This window comes from Nicotiana sylvestris, chromosome 5 (assembly GCF_000393655.2).
Source record: "Nicotiana sylvestris chromosome 5, ASM39365v2, whole genome shotgun sequence".
NCBI lineage: Eukaryota > Viridiplantae > Streptophyta > Magnoliopsida > Solanales > Solanaceae > Nicotiana > Nicotiana sylvestris.
In genome coordinates, this window is record NC_091061.1 from 23,498,141 (window position 1) to 23,526,081 (window position 27,941).

The 27,941-nt window shown below is 37.3% G+C and overlaps 1 protein-coding gene across 1 annotated transcript; it reads left to right on the top strand.

The window, feature by feature from the left end:
- The first annotated feature begins 2,933 nt into the window (after positions 1-2,933).
- On the top strand, positions 2,934-3,808 carry LOC104244274 (uncharacterized). Its single transcript, XM_009799665.2, has one exon. The coding sequence runs from the start codon at positions 2,997-2,999 to the stop codon at positions 3,660-3,662; it is 666 nt and encodes a 221-aa protein (XP_009797967.1). The 5' UTR covers positions 2,934-2,996; the 3' UTR covers positions 3,663-3,808.
- The last annotated feature ends 24,133 nt before the right edge of the window (positions 3,809-27,941 follow it).

The window sequence follows — 27,941 nt, forward strand, 5'->3', positions numbered from 1 at the left end:
GTAAATATATTTGAATGGAAAGAGTACTAGTTCTGGCTACGTATTTGAAAATAGTTAACTTCGCTATTTACATACATTCTTGAGAAGTATTTCAAGTAAATAATGATTTTCACTTGTAAAATTTTAATTTTTTTAAAGTGAAATTCATATTTAAACATAACTTCAACTAGAAATAATTTTTTTTCCTTTCAATTTCAACCAACTATTATCTAAACGCCAATATGTAAAGAACCACAGTTGATCTTTCAAATAAGATGGAAGCAAAAAATAAAAAATAACTTAACTTATTTGCCTAATTGATTAAACTAAAAATAGCTAACATATATATATATATATATATATATATATATATATATATATATATATATATATATATATATATATATATATATATATATATATATAGTATATAATACGAGTGTACTCTTTCACGTCTTCTTGCTTTTCCTTGACGTGATTGATGTATGTGGTGCCTTTGAGCACAAACAACTTTGTTTGGAAGACTTCTTAGTTGTCAAAATAAGGACATGTATCATGTCGTAACCTTATCTCTCAACAAGAAGAACCACATAAATTACGTGATTCTTTTCCTTTTTCCTTTTTTTTCTTTTATCATTTGAAGTAAAAATAATATAGTAGCTAATAAGTTAGTTAAAAAAAAAAAAAAAAGTTTAACCGGACAAAATGGTTAAAACCTTACTATAATTTGAACTCGTGATAAAAAGGCAGTTCGGTGCACAAAGCATCTCGCATCTATGCGGTTCAAGAAAGTCGTATTCGAGGGATATGATATAAACAACCTACTCTAATACAAGAATTAGTATCTGCTTCTGCGGCTCGAACTTTGCGTGATATATTTTGAACTCGTGATATTACGATTTATGATCTCTTTAGAAACAGATATATTTGGAACAAAACCAAGCTATTTTGGAGTACATGTTTCCTATTTCAGTGTACATCCATTATCACACGATATTTCCTTTTTAATCAAGGCATCTCAATTGTAATCGTTATATTTCCATAATAAAAGTGATGAATTTGGGGAATCAAGTAAGCAAACAGGGGTTTGAAAGTCCAGAGTATCTTATAAATGTAGTTGTAATCATTTTTATTTACTTTAGTAATTGTAAATTATGTACACCAACATGCTTCTTTCTGATACTTCCTCCGTCTCAATTTATGTGACTGTGTTTGATTCGACATAAATTTTAAGAAAGAAATGAAGACTCTTAAAGTTTATTGTGTAAAACAAATCATAGATATTTGTGTGGCGGTAAATTATTTTATTAAAGATAAAGTAAAAATTTTAAAGTTAAATTATTTCTAAATAAAGAAGAACGACATTCTTTTTGAACAAACTAAAAATGAAAGTATGACACAGATTAGGACGGAGTGAGTATAAGTTCTGGTTTGTGTGTATTGATAAATTCTGAAATGCTTTAGAGATTTCTGTACTCCCAATATTGTGACATTCCGGCGCACATCGGATTTAGTCGGACTCTAATATAAATATCGGATATCATGATACAAATTTTTTGTTTTGATAAATTATAAATTTCTGAAATTGTGCGCCTCTCAGGAATAACCCTTCCGTATTGAGCTTTTATACGCTATGGAAAGTTTAGGAGTAATAATTTCCTCTCCCCAAATTTACTCCATAATCATAATGATTACTTTTTACGTCGTCACCTGAAGTTGAAAACACTTTTTAACCATCGAAATGAAAAGGATTTATCTTATATTGTTAGAGCTTTATAATTTATACTAATAGACATAAAATAAAAGAATCTAATTTTCTAAAGAAAAAAAGGACAAAAGAAGTGGCATAACTCTCAACTCGTGGCTACTTGGACATGTAAAAAATTTCCTATTCAATTTTTACATCAAATCAATAAACATAAGATAATTGATTTTTATATAATAATTTTTAATAAGGAAAAAAATAATGTATAAAAGATACTTATCTTGATTCTTGCATAGTATGATATTATTAATAAAAAATTGATCGATTTAATGTAAATACTGATGAATATTTACCATCTTTTGAAAATATAAAAGTACTGTTTCCTCGATTCCTTCTGTCTAAGTCACTTTAATCAAAGAAAATTAGTTAAAAACATTTGACAATTCCGTCTTTATTACTCCTTCAAAAAGTGTAGCCATTAATTATTCATTTAATGAATGGATGAAAGTAATTTAATCAAAGATTCCTTATAATTAGTACTATGACATAATATTAGTACTATAATTTTTTTTTTGAGTGACATAGTATTAAAGGGCAGATTATAAAGCACAAGAGTTAAGTAGAATAAAAACAGTACTAAAACACCCATTAATGTGATTAAATTAATCGAAAGTGATATGCCCTTTTCTTGGTGTGATATACTCCCTCCGTCTTAAATTATCTGTCGTGGTTTCTAAACATAATTATCTCAAATTATTTATCATTTTAAAATTTCAAGACAAAATTAGTTTCCCTTTTTCTATTCTACCTTTAATATTAATGTTCTTGAAAATTATAAATACTTCAATTATGAGTAAATATTAAATGAAGAGAGATTATATCTTAAGACATAAATAAGGGTAAAATAGTCAAAAATCTCTTATATTTAATACGCCATTCCAATTAAATGATATGCTTTCCTTATCTCTGTTAAAAAAGAATGACACATTTTTATAATTGAAAATACTTCAACTTTAAACTTTTCATTTTACGCTTAATTAAAAGTTTTTATAACCATACAAATACCATGGCCCCATAAAACATTTACCACTTAAGCTTTTAAGAAAATAAATTTCCAAAGTTTCCCTCTTTCTCTTAAATTTAGTGCCGACTAAAACTAAAACGTATAGAGTATTTTTTTTAGGAACGTATAAAAGAGAAATAAGACAAATAATTTGTATATATATTCCAGTATTCTAGTACTATTAATTAAAAGCTAATTCTTGGTTCTTCTCATTTCCTATGTGACACTTATCTGTCAGCTCCAGTTTCAATGGGAGAAAAGAAAGAGAAAGAAAAGAAGAACAGTAAGAAGCAAAAACACCAACACCCAAATGAACAAACCCCAAAATCATCTTCAGATTTCACCTTTAAACCCATTTCCGACGTAAAAGGTCTCCGATTCGGCGGTCAATTCATCGTTAAATCCTTCACAATCCGCCGTGCACGGCCGTTAGAACTCTTAAACCTCCTCTCTCTTCCACCTTCAACCAAAAATTTCACTTCAACCACAGCATTTTTACCTACAAATTTCACAATCTTAGCACATCACGCGTGGCATACACTCACATTAGGTCTCGGTACGAAGAAATCGAAAGTCGTTTTATTCGTTTTTGAATCTGAAAACATGAAGATTGGTATAGACCGTGTTTGGCCAATGGAAATTCCGTTAGGGGAAGTGAATAAGAAGTTGATTAGAGGGTTAAATGGTTGTGAAATGGCGAGGTTTAAGTTCAGAAAAGGGTGTATTACTTTTTATGTTTATGCTGTTAGAAGAATTGGGAATTTAGGGTTTAATTGTGCTGAAGATCTGAGATTGATATTGCAATCAGTTGTTGAACTTAAAGATTTCTTTGATCATACTGCCATGTTAGCTATGCCAAATCAGAGAAGCATCAATTATACAGCTGAAGTTCAACAAATGGGAATGGCTCATTAGCCTAAGTTTTTTCTCACCATCATTTTTTTTTAATATAACTTTGGTGCTTTTAATTTGTGTATATTTTGGTTATTTTACTCTCAACTATTTTACTGAGTGTTTGTTACCTCTAGTTGGCATATATATCAATTTATTATTCTCAACTATTTTTTACTATCCCTCTCTAGGAGTAAGACTGCGTACCTCTTGCCCTCCCTATATCTTACTAGTGGGAATCCGAGTTTTTGTTGTATTGTTGTTGTTGTTACCTCGGGGACGAAGTCGGAGATAGGAGGTTCATCCAAATCTCCTTCGCCGGAAGACAATATGTAAGTATAAAGTTAAAATTATTTTTTAAGTATATACATTAGATGTTGAATTCGTCGGCATCGAAAATTGTTGTGTTTATGGTTGCCTTGAGTCAAGGGCAGTTGGAAATAACTTTAGTCTGCGTACATATTATCCTTCGTAGACTCAGACTCAGTAGAATCATACTGAATATATTGTTGATTCGTGAACATAATCCAAGCGTTTTTCATATATTTTCTTATATTTTAAATCATGAAAATTCCGGTTCCGCAACCGGATATTCCCACCGGCACATATACATGGTCTATATCATTATTTTCTGCAATTCTTTTGGGATGAGAGGTGGGTGGGGATTCATCTCTCTCTTTCTTTTTCTTTGGGGTCTTTTTTTTCTTTGGTTGACTTGGAAATATTCTAGATATGGAGGGGGAATTGTTTATTTTTAACAGAGAAAACCTTTGTACTTTACAATAATTTTTAGTGCTTATTTGAGGATTATTTTAATATACAATAAATAAGTTGAATATTACAGTCGAGCTCAAGAATGGCTCTCATTGCTTTAATTATTCATGTCGGTTTGCATTTGACTAGAAATTCAATATGTAATTAGAATTTGAACTTGGTATAGAATGTGAAAAGTAATTTAGAGAAAAAGTTGTGTATGGAGTACTTAATTTAAAATGATAATGTTGATTTTTGTGACAGCCTCATTTGATTTGATTTTCAAACAAAAAAGAGAGATCATTACTAATTTTCTCTCTTTTTCAGCTCCTTGTTCTTCTCTTTTTTCTTTTCGTTGACTTGGTAAAATTTTAGTTTCCAATGCAATGAATATATACAGCGGCTATTTCAGTATCCAGCTCAATAATAGAATATCATTTCTTAAACTGATCTTTGAAAGCATTTTCAAAACAAGATATCTATTTTAAAAAGTTAGAGAGTTTTTTTTTTTGAAAAATTATTTAAAATTGGAACTATGCATAATGAGAAGTTGAAATAATTTATATCTCGTTATTTTTCTTTCGCAATCATAGAAAAATTAATTATTCAAATGGTCACTCAACTTGATAAGTTTATCTAGCTAAATCACTTTTCTTGTTTTAGGACAAGAATAGTCATGGAACTTTTGTTTCTCCGAAAGAAATAAATGAATAGATTAGCAACCATTTTGTCCTAAAACAAACAAAAATAATTTTGTAGGTGCTCTCTCCGTTCACTTTTAGTTGTCAAGTATTCTAAAAATAAATTTTCATTTTTATTTGTTACTTTTCGCATATCAAGAGAAAAATAATTTTTTTTTGTGTTGCCTTTAATATTAATTACTCATTCCAATCATTTTTCAAACTCATTAAGTTTATACACCAATTAATATAAGTATCATGGTAAATTATGCACTTTATTTATTATTTCTTAAGTTGAATAACCATTTGAGGAATTAAATCAAGCATAGAGAGAAAACGAGTATTTCCACTTTCCTTATTGTACCTCAAATTTGTTTTTGCATTTATGATGTTAGCTTAAAGTATATATATTTATATATATATCGCCTCATGTTTTACTTTTGTTTCGTGGATTTAGGATGTAAAACGTGTCGATTTATATTGATTTGAGGTATTTTTACGTGTAGGAATGATCCGAGAGCAATTGGGGGCGAAATGTGCGAAACTAGAGCCAAAACGGACGAAAATAGAAAAATTAAAATTTGCAGCGCCACATGCAGCACCTAGCCCTACCTGTGGCGCCAAAAACAGAAACTCCAAATTGGTAGTGCCGTGGAGGGCGCCTGGCGCTAGGTAGGGCGCCGATGGCGTGAAACTTGTCCAAATTCGCCTGGGACAAAGTTATTTCGGCCCAAGACCCCTCTAACTCGTATAAAGGAGTTCTTAACCTATTTTGGGAGATATCTAACATATTTTGAAGGGGATCTAACATACTTTGGAGGAGAATACACGTGGAGGAACACAACCCACGCTGGGAAAAGGCTTCTAACTAGTTTTTCTTCTCTTCTCTTCAATTAATCTCATAGTTTATTAGTTCTAGAGTTTTGGGTGCTACATGAACTAGGGCTGCTTATCGGGCAGATTTGGCGGTTATTTACTCTTAGCGGTTTGACTTATCGGTTATCGGCTTTTAAATATATTAATCCGCTAGCCACCCGATAAGATATCAGGCGGATTGGTATCGGTTTAGCTCTTATTGGGCGGTTTATCGGCCTAATTCAATCTATATTGCATGCATTAATTGTGTGTTAACAGCCTAGCATATAAATTCAGAAATCGAAATTACACATTGAGTCCAGACATACATATCAGTTAATGCCTATATAAGAATGATGTAGGGTGTTATGTGTTGGAGAGTGAAAAAAGCAGAACACATTGTACAATGTAGGTAGGCTACATTAACTGAAGATAAACTAAATGAGTTGATTCACTACCTTTCTAACATTTCCATTGATAAAGATGTTACTGTAATTGAGATCTCTATGAATAACATAAGGGTCATGAGTGTGTAAATAATCCAAGCCCTATAGTATTTGCCTAGACCACTTCTTCAACGCCTTAATCGAAACATGACGATGTTTCTTCCTATAATCCCTCAAATTACCAGAGGCACATTCCTCAGTTATGAAATTGAGGATGTTATGTTCATTGTCTTTCCAGATATGATATAGTACTATGATGTTGTCATTCTTCAAGTTCTTCAACATTGCAATCTCCGAATGGATCTTCAATAGTGCAATCTCTGGAAGTGGAAAGGTTTTTGATATTTAATATATATATAATTTATTCTTAACGGGTTAAGGGGTTATCCGTTAAGAAAATTGAATAATCCGCCCCCAAACCGATAAGCCGTTAATAAAAAAAATTCAATCTGTTCCCCGTCCGTTAAACCATTGACCCGATACCAATTAGCCATTAAGCTTCGGTTTCAGTTCGATTTTCGGTTTCGAATCGGTTTTGAACACCCCTAACATGAACGCTGTAGTTTGAAGCTTGAATTGTTCTTATTATTTTATCATATTGATTTATTTATTCAATCTTATGCTTAATTATTTGATTACTTGATCACCAATTGAATACTATCTACAAATCTAGGATTGAACCCGAGAGAGAAAATTCTAGATTGCATATAAGATTAAGTAGAGCAAGATCTTAAATCTGGAGGGAGGGGAGAATTTGCGGTTAGGATAGGAATATACCTAATCGCCTTGCTTGGTTATTATACAAGAATTATTAATGCGTTCTAGTTAATTCTAATTCCATAGGAATATAGGCGTTAGATTAGCTTGATAGGCGAGTTGTACTTCGAGAGAAAGCTACGAGCAATATTAACCCCGTCAACCAATAATCCAGATAAATTAATTAGACGATTTAAGTGAAAAACTCAACGGGATTGTTAGCTAACCTATAGCTCTAGAATATTCACTCACCTTGAATTCGTCTCTATAATTCGTCAACTTGTTTTCTTTAATCTCTTAGTTTGTTGCTCTAGATTAATTTTAGTTAAATATTCATACGTTAGGATTTGCTTGAATAGATTGATTGTTTGGTTTAACTTAGTTGATAGTTAATCACAAGTCTCTGTGGGTACGATATTCGGACTTAAAATCCTATATTACTTGTCGACCACGTATGCTTGCGTGTGCATTTGGGAGCAACAATTTATCAGGTTGTAGCCTAGTAGCATGACTTCTTGTCACGATGATTAATTAATGGACGTCTAGGAGACTAATTATTATGAATTGAGAGGTGTGCTTTTGTCATTGTTTTACTTTGGTGGTCCACAATTAACTTCGATTAGGTATTTAGTTATATATTTGACACATTATGATTTATGACCAAAGACCAAATTAAGAGATTTGCTAAAATAAAAATTCCGTAATTGGTTCGATTAGGCATTTGTTTGGTACCTTTCTTCAGTCATCAATTAATGTGAACTCTTCATGTGACTTATTATTAGGCTGCTCTTGTGAAAACTACTAGTAAAATGTTTAATGGATCTCTTTCTTCAACTCTTCAATGCTTGCATGTCCCACGGAGTCTCCCTTACTGCAACCTTCTGGTTGGAGGAATTACCTCTATTGAATGCAACGAGTTCAATATATATATATATATATATATATATATATATATATATATATATATATATATATATATATATTGTACTCACCTACTTAAAATTCTTAATTAATTTCTATGCTCACTAGCTACCTTTACCACCGGGGGCAAATTTATAGAGTAGTTTATGGACACGTGAACTCATGGTCTTTTTACCAAACTGGATATTTTATGTCTATTTTCTAGAATTTATTTTATTATCACGATCCGGATTTTCCACCCTCGGGAGTCATGATGGCACCTAGTAGTGAAAGCTAGGCAAGCCAACTATTCCGATTAATTTACCCTTTTCATTTTTAACCTCTTAACAAGTGCAAGTTAACATATTATAAACAACGGAAATAATAATGCGAAAGAACAAAATTTAACAATTAAGCTAATACCAATATAAATCCATAAACATAAACCACCCAGAACTGGTGTCACAATCTCACGGACTATCTAAGAAAACTACAAATAGGGTCTGAACAAGAAAGTACATGTCTGTCTCTGAAATAGAAAAGAACAGAAAGAAACTAGATAGGAAGGGGGCGCCAAGGCCTGCGGACGCCTGCAGGACTACCTCAGGTCTCCTGATGGACTAAAGACAACAACCCCTAGCTAAGGTCCGTATGCTCCAGTACCGGGATCTGCACAAAAGAGTGCAGAGTATAGTATCAGTACAACCGAGCCCATGTACTGAGTAAATGTCGAGCCTAACCTCAGCGAAATAGTGACGAGGCTAGGACACAACGAACAAATAACCTGCAATTAAACAGTATCCAACAGAATAACAGTAATAGGAGTAATTCAAAAGTAACGGGGGAGGGGTAACATGCTATGGGGGAAATACCAACATAAAGAATCACAGTAATAGTGGAATAAGAAAATTAAGGTATTTGAACCGGCAACAACAAGAAATCATATCAAACAGGTAATAAGTGCACGACATCACCCTTCGTGTTTTTACTCTCAATCCTCACCAATGCAATCAAGTGATGGAAATGTGCACGGAATCACCCTTCATGCTTTATCTCTCTTCCTCACCATGTAAATATTAGAAATGCACACGGCATCACCCTTCGTGCTTTATCTCTCTCTTCCTCGCCATATGCATCAATAATGTACACGACATCACCCTTCGTGCTTTATCACTCTTTCCTCACTACATGCATAAATATAAATGTGGACATGATCGAATCCAACCCTACACCACTACAGAGTGACGAGAGCGGTCGATGCAGCTTTTACCCGAGAAGGTCGGGATCAAATCCACAGGGAGCTAGAACAATGTTTGGAGTTGGATTCCTATCTAATCTAGCAGTGCGTAGTGCTCTTGATTACACATCCAATCATATTTGTTTGTTTGTTACTTCTAAGTTTATACTAATGATGTGCGAAATTAAGCTAAGTAAGAATGTTTATAAGGTTTTCTAAATGGGTAAAGAGGCACTAGAGAAGTGACTTTCCCCTAGGTGAATACTTGGCGGTTTCTAAAGCCTAAGGCAAAGTTGTTATGTTTGAGATCACGATATAGCTAATGCACGAAACTACTCACTCTATACCTCTTGGTAGCTTGAGTGACTTTGCCCTAATTGACTTTCTCAAGACCAATTGAGTGTCAAAATTGTGCAAGCAATATAGGCTCAAGTCGGGTATTACTATCTCTAGGTTTAACCCTTTAACTTGGGCTATCAATCTCTTGAATACGCCTCAATTCCTTGTTGGACTGATTTTCCTAGACTCAAGCTCTCTTTCTCAAGAAGAAATCAAGTCAAAAAGGCACAAATTAGTGTTTGCAACCAGTAATTCAATATGGAAAACACAAATCAAGCCAAATATCAACCACCCATAAACACCTAAGCCTTAAAATAAGAGACTCATCAAATACCCACACTAGGGTTGAGCCACAACCCTAGCTAATGGGTCTAGCTGCTCATAATAATGGAAGAAATCATATATTGAGATGAAGAATAACCCATAAAATATAATTACAAGCTGAGATTCGAAGATTCAATGTTAAACTAGCTACACAATTACTCAAAATAGCTAAAAAAAATGGCGTTCACGTGCTCAGCTACAGATAAGATACCCTAAAAATCTAAAAAAGAAGTATTTATACAAGGCCGAATTTTCTGGATAAAAATGCCCCTGAAGGAGGTACCGCGGACTGCGAAAAATAGATTGCGGCCGCGGTGAGGCTTTTTGGCTTCAAATCTTGTTCTCTGAATCTGGCCACCGCGGACCGCAATAAATGGACCGCGGACCGCGGTGTCTTGAAACTTCCAAACTTCATGTTCTCTGAATCCCTTCTCTGCGGACCGCAACAAATGGACTGCGGCCGCGATGAGGCTACTAGGGACCGCCAAAAATAAACCGCGGGCCGCATTTCTTGAAGGTCCAGAAATGCATCCTTTCTGAACTTTGCCACTGCGGACCGCAATAAAAGCACTGCGATCGCGGTGGGTCCTTTGCAGCCGCGGTAGATTTACTGTTGTAGCGGTGCTTTGACTTGTTCTTGGCACTTGTGTAGGTTTCACTAATTTTTGAACTGGTTTTGACTTCCTTGTCACTTTTTGACCAAACACTGCAAACAAGCACAACATGTAAGCTTTAGGGATTACTTGTATATATTTTTAATCCAAAACTCAAGCAAAATGAGTATAAAATAGACTAGAATCCCTAGTTATCAACTTCCCCAAACTTAAGCTTTTGCTGGTCGTCAAGCAAACAAGTAAATCCCACCTCCTAAAGAATAAAATCAAGAAAATTCAGCTGACCTAAAGTGACCCCATTTAGCATCAATTGGGACTAACAATTGCCCTCAATTCAAATGAATCATTAACAACATTCAACCTTTTAAGCACCATGGTTTTAGTGCGATACAAAAACATCAAGAGTTGACTTAACTCATCAAGGAAATTCTTTATACTACTTTGGTAATTGTGGAAACCAAACTCATACTCCTCACTCTTCCTTAAGCAAAACCTCACTTTTAGATTGTAGCGCTCAGAACGAGGATTGTGAAAAATACACTCATCTCTCTCAAAGAATGGTCACAAGTCCGATTCTAAGTACCATAAGCTTTCCCCTTATGTGAGTCACCACTAATGTAAGCTTCACTCAACTAAAGATCATGTAGGGATTTTGTGGGGATACAATGAAGGATTTAGTTCAGGGTAGGACATATTTGATCTAAGTAGGTTTTATCTTCCCTTAAGCACTTCATTTGCTTCATTTTGACACACATTCTCTTGACTCTTTGAGTCATTTACTTCTTTCTTAGGGGTTAGAGAGACACACCGTCACTTTTTCTTGTTCATTTCAAACCTTTTTCTCCTTTCTAATCTTCCCACGCCTTTCATCTTTTTACTTTTATTGAATCCCTTCATTTCTTCTGCATTGTTCATTATTTTTGACTTTTTGATTTTCTTTCTTTTTCTTTTTGTCTTTCCTTTCCTTCATTTTGTACCTTTTACCACTTTTTGCATTCCTTGTCTCTCCGCCCAAAGGCTTATTGAATGCAAAACTCAAAATAAGAAACTACGAACTGAAAAAGAAGCTACTAAAATGAAGTAAGAAGCTATGAAAGAAAATACGAAAGGTAAACTAAATATGTACAATAGGGGATTCAAACGAAATAGGGGATTTTGCATGTACAATAGGGGATTTAAACGAAATCCCCTAAATATGCACAATAGGTAAACTAAATATGTACAATAGGGGATTTTGTACCTTTTACCACTTTTTGCATCCCTTGTCTCTCTGCACAAAGGCTTATTGAATGCAAAACTCAAAATAAGAAATTACGAACTGAAAAAGAAGCTACTAAAATGAAGTAAGAAGCTATAAAAGAAAATACGGAAGGTAAACTAAATATGTACAATAGGGGATTTAAACGAATATACATAAGCGGGGATGAATATATACATAAGAGAGTAACTTTATATACAAACCAAGATTGCAAAATACGAAAAATGAAATAAACTGGTAAAATTATGTACATAGCAAAAGTGAAAAAGCATAACAAAAAGGAAAATAGTATCCTAATTATAGTCCAATATCATCAAAATAGGGCTACCCCCTCAAATGAAAGCTAGCATGTCCTCAATGCTAACTAGCTAAAAATAAGCTCAAGAAAAAGATAGAGAGTAAAGAAAACTCCCTATTGGTCCTTCGTCTGCATAGGGTCATAAGCCTGGGCCCCTGGGTCCTGTGACTGCTCGGGAACCTATGATTGGATCCCTGTAACCTGTGCCTGCTCTGGGACCTGAGGCTGCGGGTCCTCCAACTCAATCACTGCATCATCTGCCTGGGGGATCACTCTCCTCCTCTTTGGTGTCCTCTCCAACTCCTGCTCCTGCTCTGGCTCAGTCTGAGCTGCTGGAGGCTAGTCATGCAACAATAGCTCCAATGGTAGATGATCATCAGCCTTCATCTTCTCAATTTCTTCCCTCAGCTCCTTCACAGATTCCTTTGAGGCCCGTGTATGCTTCAGCTTCTTTGTCTGCTTGGTCATCTCCTTTAGTGACTTCCCATGAGCATCTATAGCTTCCATAATCAACTTTTGGTTCTCTAGGATCTTGTTCTGGTTGTCCAGAAGATCCTTGAGAGACTCCTCCACTAAAGCTAGAACCTGTGGCTGTGGGGGTACGGACTGGGTTGCCACCGAGCTAGAAAACACAGACAACTTAAAAGTAGTTGTCTGCATCCAGTTGTTGATACTGGCAAGTGTTTGGCTCAAACGGTGGGAAGTCAATGGGTAGACTGAGGATGAGGGGATAACTGGAGCATTAGAAGTAGATGGCCCGGAGGCAATATCTGGTGTGGCTGTGGGAGGCTAAGAAAAAGTGACTACTAATACTGGCTCTTCAAACTGGCCAGTAGAAGTAGTGGCTTTACCTTTAGGATCTTTGGCTTTGGGATTGTCATAAGCCTTAAGGCTGTACCATGAAAAGGGCATCTTTGGTTTCACCTTTACGTCAAACTTCCTTTTCTCTACATCCTGGTCCTCAAAATACATTGTAAGAAAATTTGGGAAGGGGTATGATATATCACCTTCATTGACCACCCTAGTAATCACCATAGACATAACATTCCCGATATTGATCGGGAACCCCGCCATAATAGAAGCCACCAATATCACCTGGGAGACCGACAAAGAGTTCTCATGGGTAGTGGGGTCTAGCCTGTTGCATACAAAAGTCTCCCATCTCTTTGCCTCAAAATTTAAAGTTTTCCTCAAAATTTAAACTCCTGATGTCAACTATGCTGGGGTGGTGATCGGGAGTGTCAGGTATTCTGCTAACCACGGACGGGCTGCCTCATCCAATGCCACCTTTTCTAAGTATAATGATTCATCTTCCTCAGAAAATCCCAAGTAGTCATTAATTATCTTCCCATCGAACTTCACTGTCAAATTCCGCACCTAAGTCACTTTAGTGCCCTTTTTTATATGGGCGGCATTAGCGTAGAACTACTTGACTAAGTGCTCGTTTGCATCCCACACTTTGCTTGTAAAATATTCCCAGCCCGTTCGCTCTCTGAATTGCCTCTTCACATTAGGGTTGTGAGGCAGAAGGTCCCTCTCAATGAATTCTCGCTTAAGAATCAATTTCCTCTAGGGCCACCACTTTCGGAATTTTTGGTATGCAATCTTACTAACAAATCTCCTTTACCAAGCCTTCGGGTTTCTAGTTCTTTCCACACCCCCTGTTTGGGGTTCTCCCCCTTCTTCTTCATCAATGGGATCCTCACCGGGTGTTGAAGCTGTAGGTGAAGTAGAGGTTGCACTATTACTGCTCTCTGCTGAGCCCTTAGACGACTTAGAAGAAACTGGAACTGAAGCTTGAGCAGTAGGAGAGGCCGGAGGTGTAGGTACATCTCTCAACCTAAATCTCTCCAGGAAGTCAGGTACATACTTAGGCACTGAATCAGACTCAGATGCCTCCCGAGAGGGCAAATACTCACTTTCCTCTGAATAGGAAACAACTCTATCAGCAGCCTTGATTTATTTTCTGGTTTCCCTTATTGCTTTCCGAACTTGTGGGGTCAATTTTATCATTCCTCGTCCCCTACCCCGGGAGGACTTCCCTCTTCCTTTCTATTTGTCACTACCTCCCCTTGATTAAGCCATTGTATGCAAGGAGAAATCAATTAATGTTTGTTAGTATCACTACCAGAAGAAGCAGTAAAGAGTATGATTCGAACAGTTGACCGCGGACCGCAAAAAATTGCACTGCGAACCACAGTGCGGTGGGATTCAGCCTACCCACCCTCTGATTCAGGTTCACCGCGGACCGCGAAAAATGATATGTGGCCGTGGTAAGGCACCGCGGAACGCGAAAAATGCCACCGCTGACCGCGGTTATCAAGGCTTGAAAATCTCTCAAAAGATAGTTGACTGCAGACCGTGACGGTCAAATTTTGGGCTCAGCACCTAGGGTTTCAAAGTTTCGTGCATTTTAGCATTAATCAATATATTATCAACCCACTAGGTAGTTAATCATCATTTCTAACTAATTAAAACCTAATCTAATTAACATTATAGAACCCTAAGTAAAAGATTGAAAGAAAAAGGAAGAAGAAGAAGTAAGAACTATCAAATTAAAAGAAAATAAAAACAAAATTAAAGACTAAGGATAGATTTGAATTACCAGAAGTGAGATGTAATACAGATGAAACTCTGTTCTTGTGTTGTGCAAATTAGCGTGAGTGAACAATACTCAACATTATGTGAGAATGCAAAGAGCGAAAAGTGTAAAGGGGTGTCTGAGGTCCTATTTTTAGAAAAAGACCTAGGACCCTCACTACTTACCCATCGCGGACCGCGGTTATTAAACCCAAAAGGCCACTGGCATGGACTTCACCGCGGACCACAGAGAATGCACCGCGGACCGTGAAAAATGCATTGCGACCGTGGTTGAAACTTCAGAGAACTATCACATTTGCACATTTAGCACTGCAGACCGCAATTAAATTTCTCCGCCACGATAAGGCCATTGCGGCAGCGGTCCAAACTTCAAAGAGTGCAACATTTTTCCAATTTGGTCCTGCACTACATCAAAACAGCCCTATGCATATCTCACAACCAGTTAGTCCAAAAGCAAATCCTACACTAAGAAGAAAATCAAAAAGAAAGACACATGGGTTGCCTCCCAAGAAGCGCCTGATTTAACGTCGTGTCACGACGTAGGTTACCATCAAATCACTTTAGATGGATCATTGCCACCACGTGACTGTCATCAATCTTTCCAAGATAGTGCTCGACTCTGTGCCCATTTACTCTGAAGATATCTCCATTTTTGTTTTTCAAGTCGAGTGCACCAAATAGAGTCACGAGCACCACTTCAAAAGGTCCACTCCATTTCGACTTAAGCTTTCCTGGAAACAAACGTAACCGAGAATTGAATAAGAGAACCAAATCACCCACTTTGAACTTTTTGCCACGAGTATACTTGTCATGAAGGTACTTCATCTTGTCCTTACACAAGGACGAACTGGAGTAGACATGAAATCAGAATTCATCAAGTTCATTAAGTTGCTCCACAGGAAGATTTGATGTCATATCCCATTCAAGATTTAGATTCTTCAAAGCCTACATGGCCTTGTGCTCTAACTCGACCGGTAGATGGTAAGATTTCCCAAACACCAACCGGTACGGATACATACCAATTGGAGTTTTGTAAGCAATCCTATAAGCCCATATAGCATCATCCAATTTCTTTGACCAATCGGTCCTTTTTGCATTGACCGTCTTTGACAATATACTCTTGATTTCCCTGTTTGAGACTTCAACTTGGCCACTCGCCTGAGGATGATAAGGGGTAGAAATTTTGTGATTGACACCGTACTTTGCAAGCAAAGTGTCAAAAGTTCTATTGCAAAAATGAGTCCCCCCATCACTTATGATTGCTCGAGGAGTGCCAAACCTAGTAAAGATACTCTTCTTGAGAAACGCAACAACACTCCAGGCCTCATTATTAGGTAAAGTCACGACCTCAACCCACTTTGAAACATAGTCAATTGCCACTAGAATGTATGTGTTTCCACATGAACTAACAAACGTGCCCATTAAATCAATGCCCCACACATCAAATATATCAACTTCGGGAATAGTGGTGAGAGGCATCTCATCCTTCTTTGAAATTCCACCCATTCTTTGACATTCGTCGCATCTCTTCACAAGTTCACTTGCATCCTTATACAATATTGGCTAGTAAAAACCACAACTAAGAACCTTTAACCTCTTAACAAGTGCAAGTTAACATATTATAAACAGCGGTAATAATAATGCGGAAGAACGAAATTTAGCAATTAAGCTAATACCAATACGAATCCATAAACATAAACTACCCAGAACTGGTGTCACGATCTCACGGACTATCTAAGAAAACTACAAATAGGGTCTGAACAAGAAAGTACATGTCTGTCTCTAAAATAAAAAAAAGAACAGAAAGAAACAAGATAGGAAGGGGGCACCAAGGCCTGCGGACGCCCGTAAGACTACCTCGGGTCTCCTGATGGACTGAAGGCAGCAACCCCTAGCTAAGGTCCGTATGCTCCAGTACCGAGATTTGCACAAAAGAGTGCAGAGTGTAGTATCAGACCCCATATACTGAGTAAGTGTCGAGCCTAACCTCGGCGAAGTAGTGACAAGGCTAGGACACAACAAACAAATAACCTGTAATTAAACAGTATCCAGCAGAATAACAGTAATAGGAGTAATTCAAAAGTAACGGGGGAGGGGTAACATGCTATGGGGGAAATACCAACATAAAGAATCACAGTAATAGTGGAATAAGAAAATTAAGGTATTTGAACCAGTAACAACAAGAAATCATATCAAACAGGAAATAAGTGCACGACATCACCCTTCGTGCTTTTACTCTCAATCCTCACCAATGCAATCAAGTAATGGAAATGTGCGCGGCATCACTCTTCGTGCTTTATATCTCTTCCTCACCATGTAAATATTAGAAATGTGCACGTTATCACCCTTCGCGCTTCATCTCTCTTCCTCACCATATGCATCAATATCAATGAAAATGTACATGGCATCACCCTTCGTGCTTTATCACTATTTCCTCATCATATGCATAAATATGAATGTGCACGACATCACCCTTCGTGCTTTATCTATCTTTTATCACCCAAACAATAGAAACAACAACATCCCGGCAAGGGAGTCAATAACAAGAATAAACACATCCCGGCAAGGGAATCAACAATATGAAATAAATACGTCCCGACAAGGGAATCAGCTATAACCAAACTTGTACCAATAATTAACTTCACAAATAAACCTCAACTGGAGCCAATGCTCAATAATAAACCAATATTAAGAAGATAATCATACGTCTTGCTCAACATGGATAATCAACAATTTAGGCAATTGTAGTACTTATTAAGAAACACAATGATCATCATTTAAGACTCACGGGCATGCTTGACACCAACGTATAGATACTCGTCACCGCACCTATACGTCATACACTACACTAGCACATAGCAAATAAAGCACAATACCTATTCCCTCAAGCTAAGGTTAGACCAAATACTTACCTCGAACTTTCACGTCCAACTCAAGCCTCAAACACCGATTTTCCTTTAGAATTCGCCTCCAATTTACTTGTATCTAACCCAAATTAATTTAACAACATCAATAAATGCTAAAGAATTCATACTCAATGCTTAAGTATATGTTTTCAATCATTTTTCCCAAAAAGTCAAAAATCGACCCAGGGCCCGCTTGGTCAAAACTCGAGGTTCGGACCAAAACCCGATCACCCATTCAGCCACGAGCCCGAATATGCAATTAGTTTTGAAATCCGACCCCAAAATGAGGTCTATATTCCAATTATTAAAAAAATCCTAACTCTACCCAAATTCCCAATTTCTACCATAAAATCCCTAGATTTTTGGATGAAGATTGATGAAATGCAAAGGGAAATCGAAAGAAAAAGGTTTAGATTCATGTACCAATATTTTGGGGAAGAACTTGCTTCTTGAAAATCGGTTCAATGCTCTCTAGTTTTGAAAATATGAAAATGTGGGCTAAATTCCGATTTTGCTACTGTTTTAAGTGTTGGGCGACAGTGTTCGTCGCGTTCACTTGAGCACTGTCACGTTCGCGAAGAGCTACCAATTGTGGACTTACGCGATCGCGGGAGAATTTTCGCGTTCGCGAATGCTTAGCCCAACCTTGCCTTCGCGTTCACGATAGAGGGGTCGCGTTCGCGTAGTTCTCCCTAGGTTCCCTGACCAACCCATCCTAAAACTACGCGTTCACGGTTGACAGGTCGCGTTCAAGTAGAGCAAACCCCCCAAGGCTCCGCATTCGTGACCTGGGTCTCGCGATCGCGAGAATGGCTTCGCGACCGCGAAGCACAAAGTGTCGGTGCACCAGAAGCAGCAAAACCTCCAACTTTCCTAAGTGTAAAAACATCCGGTGGCCTATCGAAACTCACCCGAGCCCTCGGAGTTCCAGACCAAACATGCATACTAATTTAAAAACATCATACGAACTTACTTGCGATCAAATCACCAAAATAATATTTTTAACAATGAATTTAGCATCAAAATATAAGAAAAATCTCAATAACTCTTAAGTTTCAAATTTCACAACCGAGGGTCCGATTCACGTCATATTAAACCCGTTTCTTACCAAATTTTACAGGCACAACTTAAATACCATATAAGACCTGTACCGGGCTCCAGAATCAAAACACGGGCCTGATACCATCGAATTCAAACACATTTAAATTTCCAAAAACTCTTATAATTTTAGTTAAACAATTTTCTTCAAAAAATCATTTCTCGGGCTTGGGACCTCGGAATTCAATTCCGGGCATATGCCCACGTCCCATATTTTTCTATGGACCCTCCGGGACCTTCAAATCACGGGTCCCGGTCCGTTTACCCAAAATATTGACCGAAGTCAACTTAAATTCAATTTTAAAGGCAAAATTAGCATTTTTACCAAATTTTCACATAAAAGCGTTCTGGATATACGCCCGGACCGCGCATGCAAATCGAGGTGAGATAAAAGGAGGTTCTTAAGGCCTCGGAACATAGAATTGACTTGTAAATCAAGTGATGATCTTTTGGTCATCACACTTATACTATCTATTGGTACCAATGCTTCATAAAAGTTGAATTGTGCACTTTGTTGAGGATCAATTCTCACTTAATATTTTTTTTCTCTTTTTTTTAGTAGTGCATCACCCATATTTTAGAAATCTTAGATCCGTCTCTGCTTACTACTATTATACTAATCATTTTTATGTGGAGGCGGCAAACAGGAGGGTTGATGAAACTTGGACATATCAAAATGAGTTAAATTGATAAATGGATCATGACTAAATCTATTTAAAGTTTGTTTGAATCAAAATAGGCTAGGTCAATATGAGTCTAATAATGGTTCATAACCCAGTCAGTACAACAAGACCCAACTTTTCTTTTCTGAATTTGAAAATGTGAAAGCTAATGTATTTTTCTTTGATTATTAGCATTAACTTCCTCCAAGTTTACATGATTCGCAATCTATAAATTTGATCATTAATTTAGTTTGGGTTGCATTTTGTTTCATGGGAAATTGTTGTTGTTTCATCTGGATCCATTTTTTTGAACCAAAAAGTTGATGGATCATTTTGAGTTTGACCTTTTGAGTCAAGTTAACATACAGATTATAACCCGACTCGTTTAGATTTGGACTACAAGTTAGACTAGTTATTGAAAAATGAGTTAGATTTTGCCACCTCGACTCAAACCGTAACCTCCATGAGCGGATTTGTAGCTCAGATTGTGGAGCATGTGAATTCAAATTCTCTCCGTCAAATTAAATATTTTATGTATGTATTCAAATTCAAATTCTCTCATGTTCCAAAAAGGTTGAATAATACACATGGTTGAATAGTGAATTATTTACCCACAAGCATAGGCGATCGCAGGGACACCATGATATTCAATATATATTTATCATAGCTCATAAAAATTGATACAGTGGCCTATACTAATATTTAACTATTTCTTAAAGATATTTATAAGTATATTATCGGATGTTTACCGAAGTTTGTTTGTACCGATAACCCCTCAACCTATAGTGTGTGTCCGCCTCTATTAAAAAAAAATGAATTAATTCCCACTTAATACTTTTTTTCTTATTTTTTTAATATATAATTATGTTCAAAAAAATCCTAAATTCGCTCTGCCTTTAGCTCCACACAAAAGCAAAGAACAGATAATATGTTGATGACAGGAATGGGATTGGTGTGATGATGGTAATGAATAATGAGATAGTGAGGAAAAGTTAGAAGGGTAAAGAAGGCTCATCAATGGGGAGACAGAGAAAAAGTGGTAAAGAATGAATCCATTTAAAAAGGCCAACATTTGCCAACTCTTCCCCAGCTTTATGTTCTACACAAGATTAAAGTAAAGAGAGAGACAATGAATATTAAAAAGCTCAACTAGAAAACTTTCTTTTTTTCTCTATTCTTCCCTATCACCTTTGCCTTTAATTATTTCTTGAGAAACCACTTTATTTCTGTCACTGTATCAGTTGGGATGTTTCATAAGTGTGGGACTGCATCAACTTTTGCAACTGATTTACCTTTTTTATTGTCTCTTTTTGTCTTTTTGAGCCGAGGGTTTATTGTAAATAGTCTCTCTATCCCCTCGGGGTAGAGGTAAAGTTTGCGTACACATTACCTTCTTCAAACTCCACTTGTGAGACTTTACTGGATCGTTTTTGTTGTTCTTCTTCTAAAATCGTCCTACACATTACTAGTAATGACATTTTCATAATATGTGAGCTTAATAGATGGATTGACAGTTCAAATATTAAATATTGGATAGATTCAGTTAGCAAAAATCTCTCCAATATTCTCCGACCCTAATTCAAAATCTATTATTTGTACTCATTTAATAATTTTTAAAATACATGGAGTATAAGAGAGTGTTTGGCTAAGCTTATAAGCTGGTCAAACTGACTTATAAGCACTTTTTGACTTATCTACGCGTTTGGTAAAATTAAAAGTGCTTATAAGTTAAGTGTTTATAAGCCAAAAATAAGCTAAAAGTCATAAGTTGGTCTCCCCCAACTTCTCAAATTTTAGTTTATAAGCACTTTAAGTTTGACCAAAATATTTACTATTCTATCCCTAAAATACTTCTTTTTAAAACAAAACTCTTCGTATACCCAGTTCTTCAACTGCTTATTATTAATTTAGCACTTTTATCCAAACACGTAACTGCTTATTTTTTAAATCAGCTTCAGCACTTAAAAGTATTTTTCAGCACCTAATGCTTATCAGCTGCTCTAAACCAGCTAAGCCAAACGGGTTCTACGTCAAAAATACTGATTCAAATGAGCCCATAGCTTATTCATTAGATCGTAAATTTGGTCGCCCTTATTTAACATATACCCATTTTTTTAAAAACTTTTAACTTGTACTCACTTTTTAAATAATTTCAGCCCCTTCCTCCTCCTCCTCCTTCTCCTCCTTCGTTTTCTTCTTCAAGTTACAAAACAAACTGGTATTTATCTCCAGAAGCAACGCTGCTTTAGTTATAAGGTCAATTTTTTTAATTGAACAGTTCGCCAGTTGTACTTCTGCTCCAAATTTACAGCAAATTAGTTTTAGGAAAAAGTTTAATTTACCAGTAGGATGAGCTGTAAAATTTTAGAGTTTTTGTATGTTTATTCGTGTTTGAGCTGAGAAGATGTACACTATTTTTCTTAAAAAATCACTGCTAATTGTGGTGCTTCAGCTCTAGAGTTGAAGTTTGCCAGTTACAAAACAAAAACGCCAGCTCTAGAGTTGAAGTTCGCCAGTTACAAAATAAAAACTTTCGCCAGTTACAAAACAAAAACTTCAGCTTTAGAGCTGAAGTTCGCCAGTTACAAAACAAAAACTTCAGCTTTAGAGCTGAAGTTCGCCAGTTACTAAAAGAGCTGAAGTTCGCTAGTTGAAAAACAAAAATTTCAGCTCTAGAGCTGAACTTCAGGCCCGACTACTAGAATACTGAAGTTTTGCGTGATTGCCTTTGCTACTTCAGCCCCGTATGCTGAAGTTATGCGAAAAAGCGGGTACGTTTATAATTTTTTTTTGCAAAACGGACACAAATTAAAGTATGATACAAAAAACGAGTATATCTAATATTGTCCAACAGTGTAAAAGTTGGTTAACCAATTAATATCGACCCTCTCTTAACAATACTCGCGTTCTCATGTTAGATTTAGCTCAGTAATTCTAGACAAAATAGAACAAGAAATAAAGAATGGATGATCTTACATGATTACTTATATATACTTGAATAAACTTCTATTATTCTTCTATTGGTCCTAAGTTTCATGCTTTTAATAGATAGGGTAGGTCTAACTTCCAACTGCAAAAGCTAGAAATATTTTTGCAGTAATCCTTTGATTTGTTTATTATAGGTTGGTAAACTTTCATCCATACAATTGACTAAGATAGAGTAATGTTGTTTTAAACTACATAAATTAATATTTCTAATACTTGATAATTTAGTCATTTTGGCAACGTTTAGAGGATCAACGATAGGACAGTCAGCGTAAATTTGTTCCCTCTAAGATGAGCATTAATTACGACTTTGCTTTTGTATACGGTCAAAATCAGGCATGCTTTTTTTTTTTAATGATTAATCGAGACTAGGGTGTGACAGGCTGAGGTTCAACCCCATGTCGTACCGGACTGTGGCATGGAGTTAGATTGCCAAGCTCGTGACTCAAGGACCGATCGAGATCGAGATCAGCCAAGGCCGAGATCAAGCGGGATAAAGTTTGAGCAAGATCAAGGAAGGCTTACCGAGCCAAATAACGGAAAGCCAAAATATCTGCAATCGGGCGAGAATCACGGCAAAAATCTCGGCACATATCAAGAAGAGACCGATTAAATAGCTTATTATGAAATTTCTTACTATATTTAGAATTGTACCAAAAACAGGACTCCCCCACTATATAAAGAGGATCTGATCATTTGTAAAGACATCATATTCACGTTACAAAAAACAATACACCATCTTCTTAAGCTCTCAATATTTTGCTATTCTGTTCATATATTTCAGTAAAATACTTATTTGATTCGAGGGCGATCCAGCTCGAGGATCAAAGCTAGACATCTCATTTGGTTTGCTTTATTTGAATTTCAATATCCATTTACGTTTTCTCTCAGTCTGTGCCAAGTGAAATCACGTATCGTTAAAACCACAGTATAAATTCAATTGTTATCTTTTTTATAATAAACAATTTGGAGCCTACCGTGGGGCTAAGGATAATAGTGATTGCATGGTACAAATTTTCGTAACACACACTACTTTACACTTGTTCTTTGAAGTAACTTTGATTACAGGATTAAAATGAGAACATTGCACCAGGAAACATTGCACCCCTGCTAGCCTTGATGGAATTCCGGCTGTAGATCCAATCAACGTCAACTCGCATGTAGTCATCAATGAAAATTTGGTCGTCTATCCCGAAAGCAGCATTCACGGGGGTACCCGATCAGCTACTCAGAATGCAAATAGTGGCGAAGATGGCAGGATCAGCCTGCGGGTGATCTTCGAAATGGTGCAGTCCCAACAGGCAGCAATAGCCCATCTCCAAAATCAAAACCACACTCCGAGCAGGGTTGAGCTCGAACCATCCCGGGAAGTCATACATAGGGTCGAATTGGCCAAGAGGAAACTTAATAAGAAGGAATCGGAGAAAAATCTTGCTATCATAAAGATGCTCGAAGAATTGACAAAGCGAATCGAGATGGGGGAAAAGTAGATCGAGGAAAACGATAAAAAGGTGGAAACTTATAACTCTAGGGTCGACCAAATCCCGGGAGCACCACCGATATTGAAAGGACTAGATTTCAAAAAGTTTGTACAAAAGCCTTTCCCCCTGAGTGCAGCTCCGAATCCAATCCCCAAGAAGTTCTGTATGCCCGAGATTCCTATGCATAACGGGATGACTGATCCAAACAAACACGTCACCTTATACACGAGCGCCATCAAGGGAAATGATTTAGAAGATGACGAGATTGAATCCGTATTGCTAAAGAAATTCGGGGAGAATCTATTGAAGGGTGCTATGATATGGTATCATAATTTACCACCTAATTCTATTGACTCGTTTGCTATGCTTGCATATTCTTTTGTAAAGGCACACGCTGGAGCCATTAAGGTCGCAACAAGAAAGTCGGACCTCTTCAAGGTAAGGCAGAAGGACAACGAGATGCTCAGAGAATTCGTATCTCAATTCCAAATGGAACGGATGGATTTTCCGCGGGTCGATAGCGATTGGGCTTTTCAAGCTTTCACTCAAACTCTCAACGTTCGGAGTTCCATAGCTTCATAGCAGTTGAAGCGGAATTTGATCGAATATCCAGCTGTCACTTGGGCCGATGTATATAATCGGTATTAGTCGAAGATCCGGGTCGAGGATGATCAATTGGGGGCTCTTTTTGGGTCTGTTTATCCTAACAGGACCATGGATAGAATCAAGAGGGACATCGATCGAGAACCAAGGTCGAATAGAGATCGATATTAACCATATAATGGAGACCGTAGAGGCAGCAGAACTGGGCGAAACCCTGCACGGAATGAGAGGAATGATCGAGGTCAAAGTTCACGGGGACTCATGAGCAAGAGTGGTTTCGACAGGGATGCTGGGCCGAAAGAAGCACCACGATTGTCAGAATATAACTTCAACTTAGATGCATCCGCCATCGTATCAGCCATTGGACGTATCAAAGATAATAGATGGCCTCGACCTATGCAAACCGATCCAGCCCAAAGAAATCCCAATCAAGTGTGCAAGTATCATGGTACCCATGGACATAAACAGAAGATTGCAGACAGCTAAGGGAGGAAGTAGCCTACTTGTTTAATGAGGGGCACCTTCGGGAATTCTTAAGCGATCGAACCAAGAATTACTTCAAAAATAAAGATCCCAACAGACAGAACGAGCAAGAAGAACCACTGCACGTGATTCACATGATCGTTGGAGGGTTCGATATTCCTCAAGGACTAGTATTTAAACGCACCAAAGTGTCGATCACAAGGGAGAAGCGAACTCGGGATTACTTACCAGAAGGAACTTTATCCTTCAATGATGAGGATGCAGAAGGGATTGTACAACCTCATAACGAGACTGGTAATATCTGTACTTATGAATAAGATTCAAGTTAAACGTTTTTAATTGATCCAGGTAGCTCGGCCAACATTATTCGATCGAGGGTCGTAGAACAGCTCGGCTTATAGGATCAGGTTGTGCCCGTGGCCAGAGTACTAAACGGCTTCAATATGGCATGTGAAACCACCAAAGGCAAGATAACATTGCCAGTAAATATGGCTGGGGCCATCCAAGAAATGAAGTTCCATGTGATCGAGGGCGATTTGAGATATAATACCCTATTCGGGAGACCGTGGATCCATAATATGAGGGCAGTACCCTCGGCCCTTCACCAGGTTCTAAAGTTCCCAATGCTAGAGGGAGTTAAAACAGTCTACGGGGAATAACCCGCCACCAAGGAAATGTTTGTAGTCGATGAAGTGATACCAATATCGGCAATTTCGTCAACAAAAGGGTCAGATTCAAAGGAAAAATAGGAGGCAAATTAGCAACAACAAATGCCGGCCTCGACCCAATCGGAGAAGAAAGGGATTGACGAGAATGATGACTATAGGGTCCATCGATCTTTCATAGTCCCCGATGATTCCGACGCTACCAAGTCGAGGGTTGAAGAGCTGGGGCAAATCACATTGACCGAACATCAGCCCAAGCGAAAGGTATACGTGGGCACGGGGCTAGCCCCCGAGCTCAAGGGAAAGCTTATTCAATTCCTTAAAACTAACATGAATTGCTTTTCTTGGTCCCATCTCGATATGACAGGGATTCCACCGGAAATCACCACTCATAAACTAAGCCTGAATTCGAAGTTCCATTTGGTGAAGAAAAAAGAAGTCCCTAGTCCGAAATCAAACATGCTTTCATCAAAGATGAGGTAACCAAACTTCTTAAAATAGGATCTATTAGGGAAGTAAAATATCCTGAATGGTTAGCAAACGTAGTAGTAGTCCCCAAAAAGGGGAATAAACTTAGAATGTGTGTAGATTATAAAGACCTAAATAAAGCATGCCCCAAGGATTCTGTTCCTCTGCCTAATATCGATTGCACGATCGATGCCACAGCCGGCCACGAGATCCTTAGTTTTCTCGATGCTTACTCCGGGTACAACCAAATACAGAAGAACTCGGAGGACCAAGAAAAGATCTCGTTTATCACTAAATACGACACCTACTACTATAATGTAATGCCATTAGGACTAAAAAATGCTGGTGCAACTTATCAACGCCTAGTAAATTGGTTGTTCAAAAAGCAAATAGGAAAATTAATGGAGGTTTATATTGATGACATATTAGTTAAGTCCCTACGAGCACAAGACCATTTGAAGCATTTGCAGGAAACTTTCGATATACTAACAAGATACAACAAGAAGCTCAACCTAGAAAAATATGCGTTCGGGGTCGGTTCAGGCAAGTTTCTCAGCTTCATGGTATCCAATCGAGGAATCGAGATCAACCTCGATAAAATCAAAGCTATCGAGGACATCACGGTAGTGGACAACGTAAAAACCGTGCAAAGGTTAGCGGGGCGCATAGTCACCCTGGGATGATTCATCTCGAGATCATCAGATAAGATTCACCGATTCTTCTCATTACTAAATAAGAAGAATAACTTCACGTGGAATCCAAAATGCCAACAAGCCTTGGAGGAACTAAAACGGTACTTATCAAGCTCGCAACTGCTTCACACGCGGAGGGTAGATAAACAACTCTACTTGTATTTGGTAGTATCGAACATAGTGGTAAGTGGAGTCCTGGTCCAAGAGGAACAAGGTACATAATTCCGTATCTATTATGTTAGTCAGACCCTAGGAGAAGCCGATACTAGATACCCCCTTCTAGAAAAATTAGCGCTTGCTTTGATAAGCGCCTCTAGGAAGCTAAAACCATACTTTCAATGTCATCCTATATGTGTTGTAACAACTTATCCCCGTCAAAATATTTTGCATAAGCCCTAACTTTCGGGACGATTGGCCAAATGGGCCATAGAAATCAGCGGGTACGATATTGGGTATCGACCTCGAACAACCATTAAGTCTCAGATTTTGGCAGACTTCGTGGTTGACTTCACGCCAACCCTAGCCGAGGTCGAAAGGGAACTATTAGTCATCTCGGGTACATCCTCGGGAATTTGAACCCTCTTTACGGACGGTGCTTCAAATGTAAAAGGGTTCGGGCTCGACATCGTGTTAAAATCACCTACAGGTAACGTAGTTAGACAATCTATTAGAACTGTAAGATTGACTAACAACGAGGCCAAATATGAGGCCATGATTGTAGGTCTCGAACTATCCAAAAGCTTGGGAGCGGAGGTGATTGATGCCAAATGTGACTCCCTCATCGTGGTGAATCAGGTTAACAGAACCTTTGAAGTTCGAGAGGAACGAATGCAAAGATACTTGGATAAGCTACAAGTAACTCTGCACCGATTCAAAGAATTGACTTTGCAACATGTGCCTCGAGATCAAAATAGCGAAGCCGATGCCCTCGCCAACCTAGGGTCATCGGTCAAGGATAAGGAACTCAATTCGGGAGTTGTCGTACAACTCATGAGGTCAGTGGTCGAAGAAGGTCACGCCGAGATAAACTCCATAAGCTTGATTTGGGATTGGAGAAACAAATAAATAGAGTATTGTGAGCACGTGATTTTTGCTTCACAAAGAACTACTTCAAAATAAATCAAGATAAAATAATTTTTCCTTTATACGAAATTTTGAGAGTTTTTTGTGGCATGTTGTTAATTATCTGTATTTGTCTG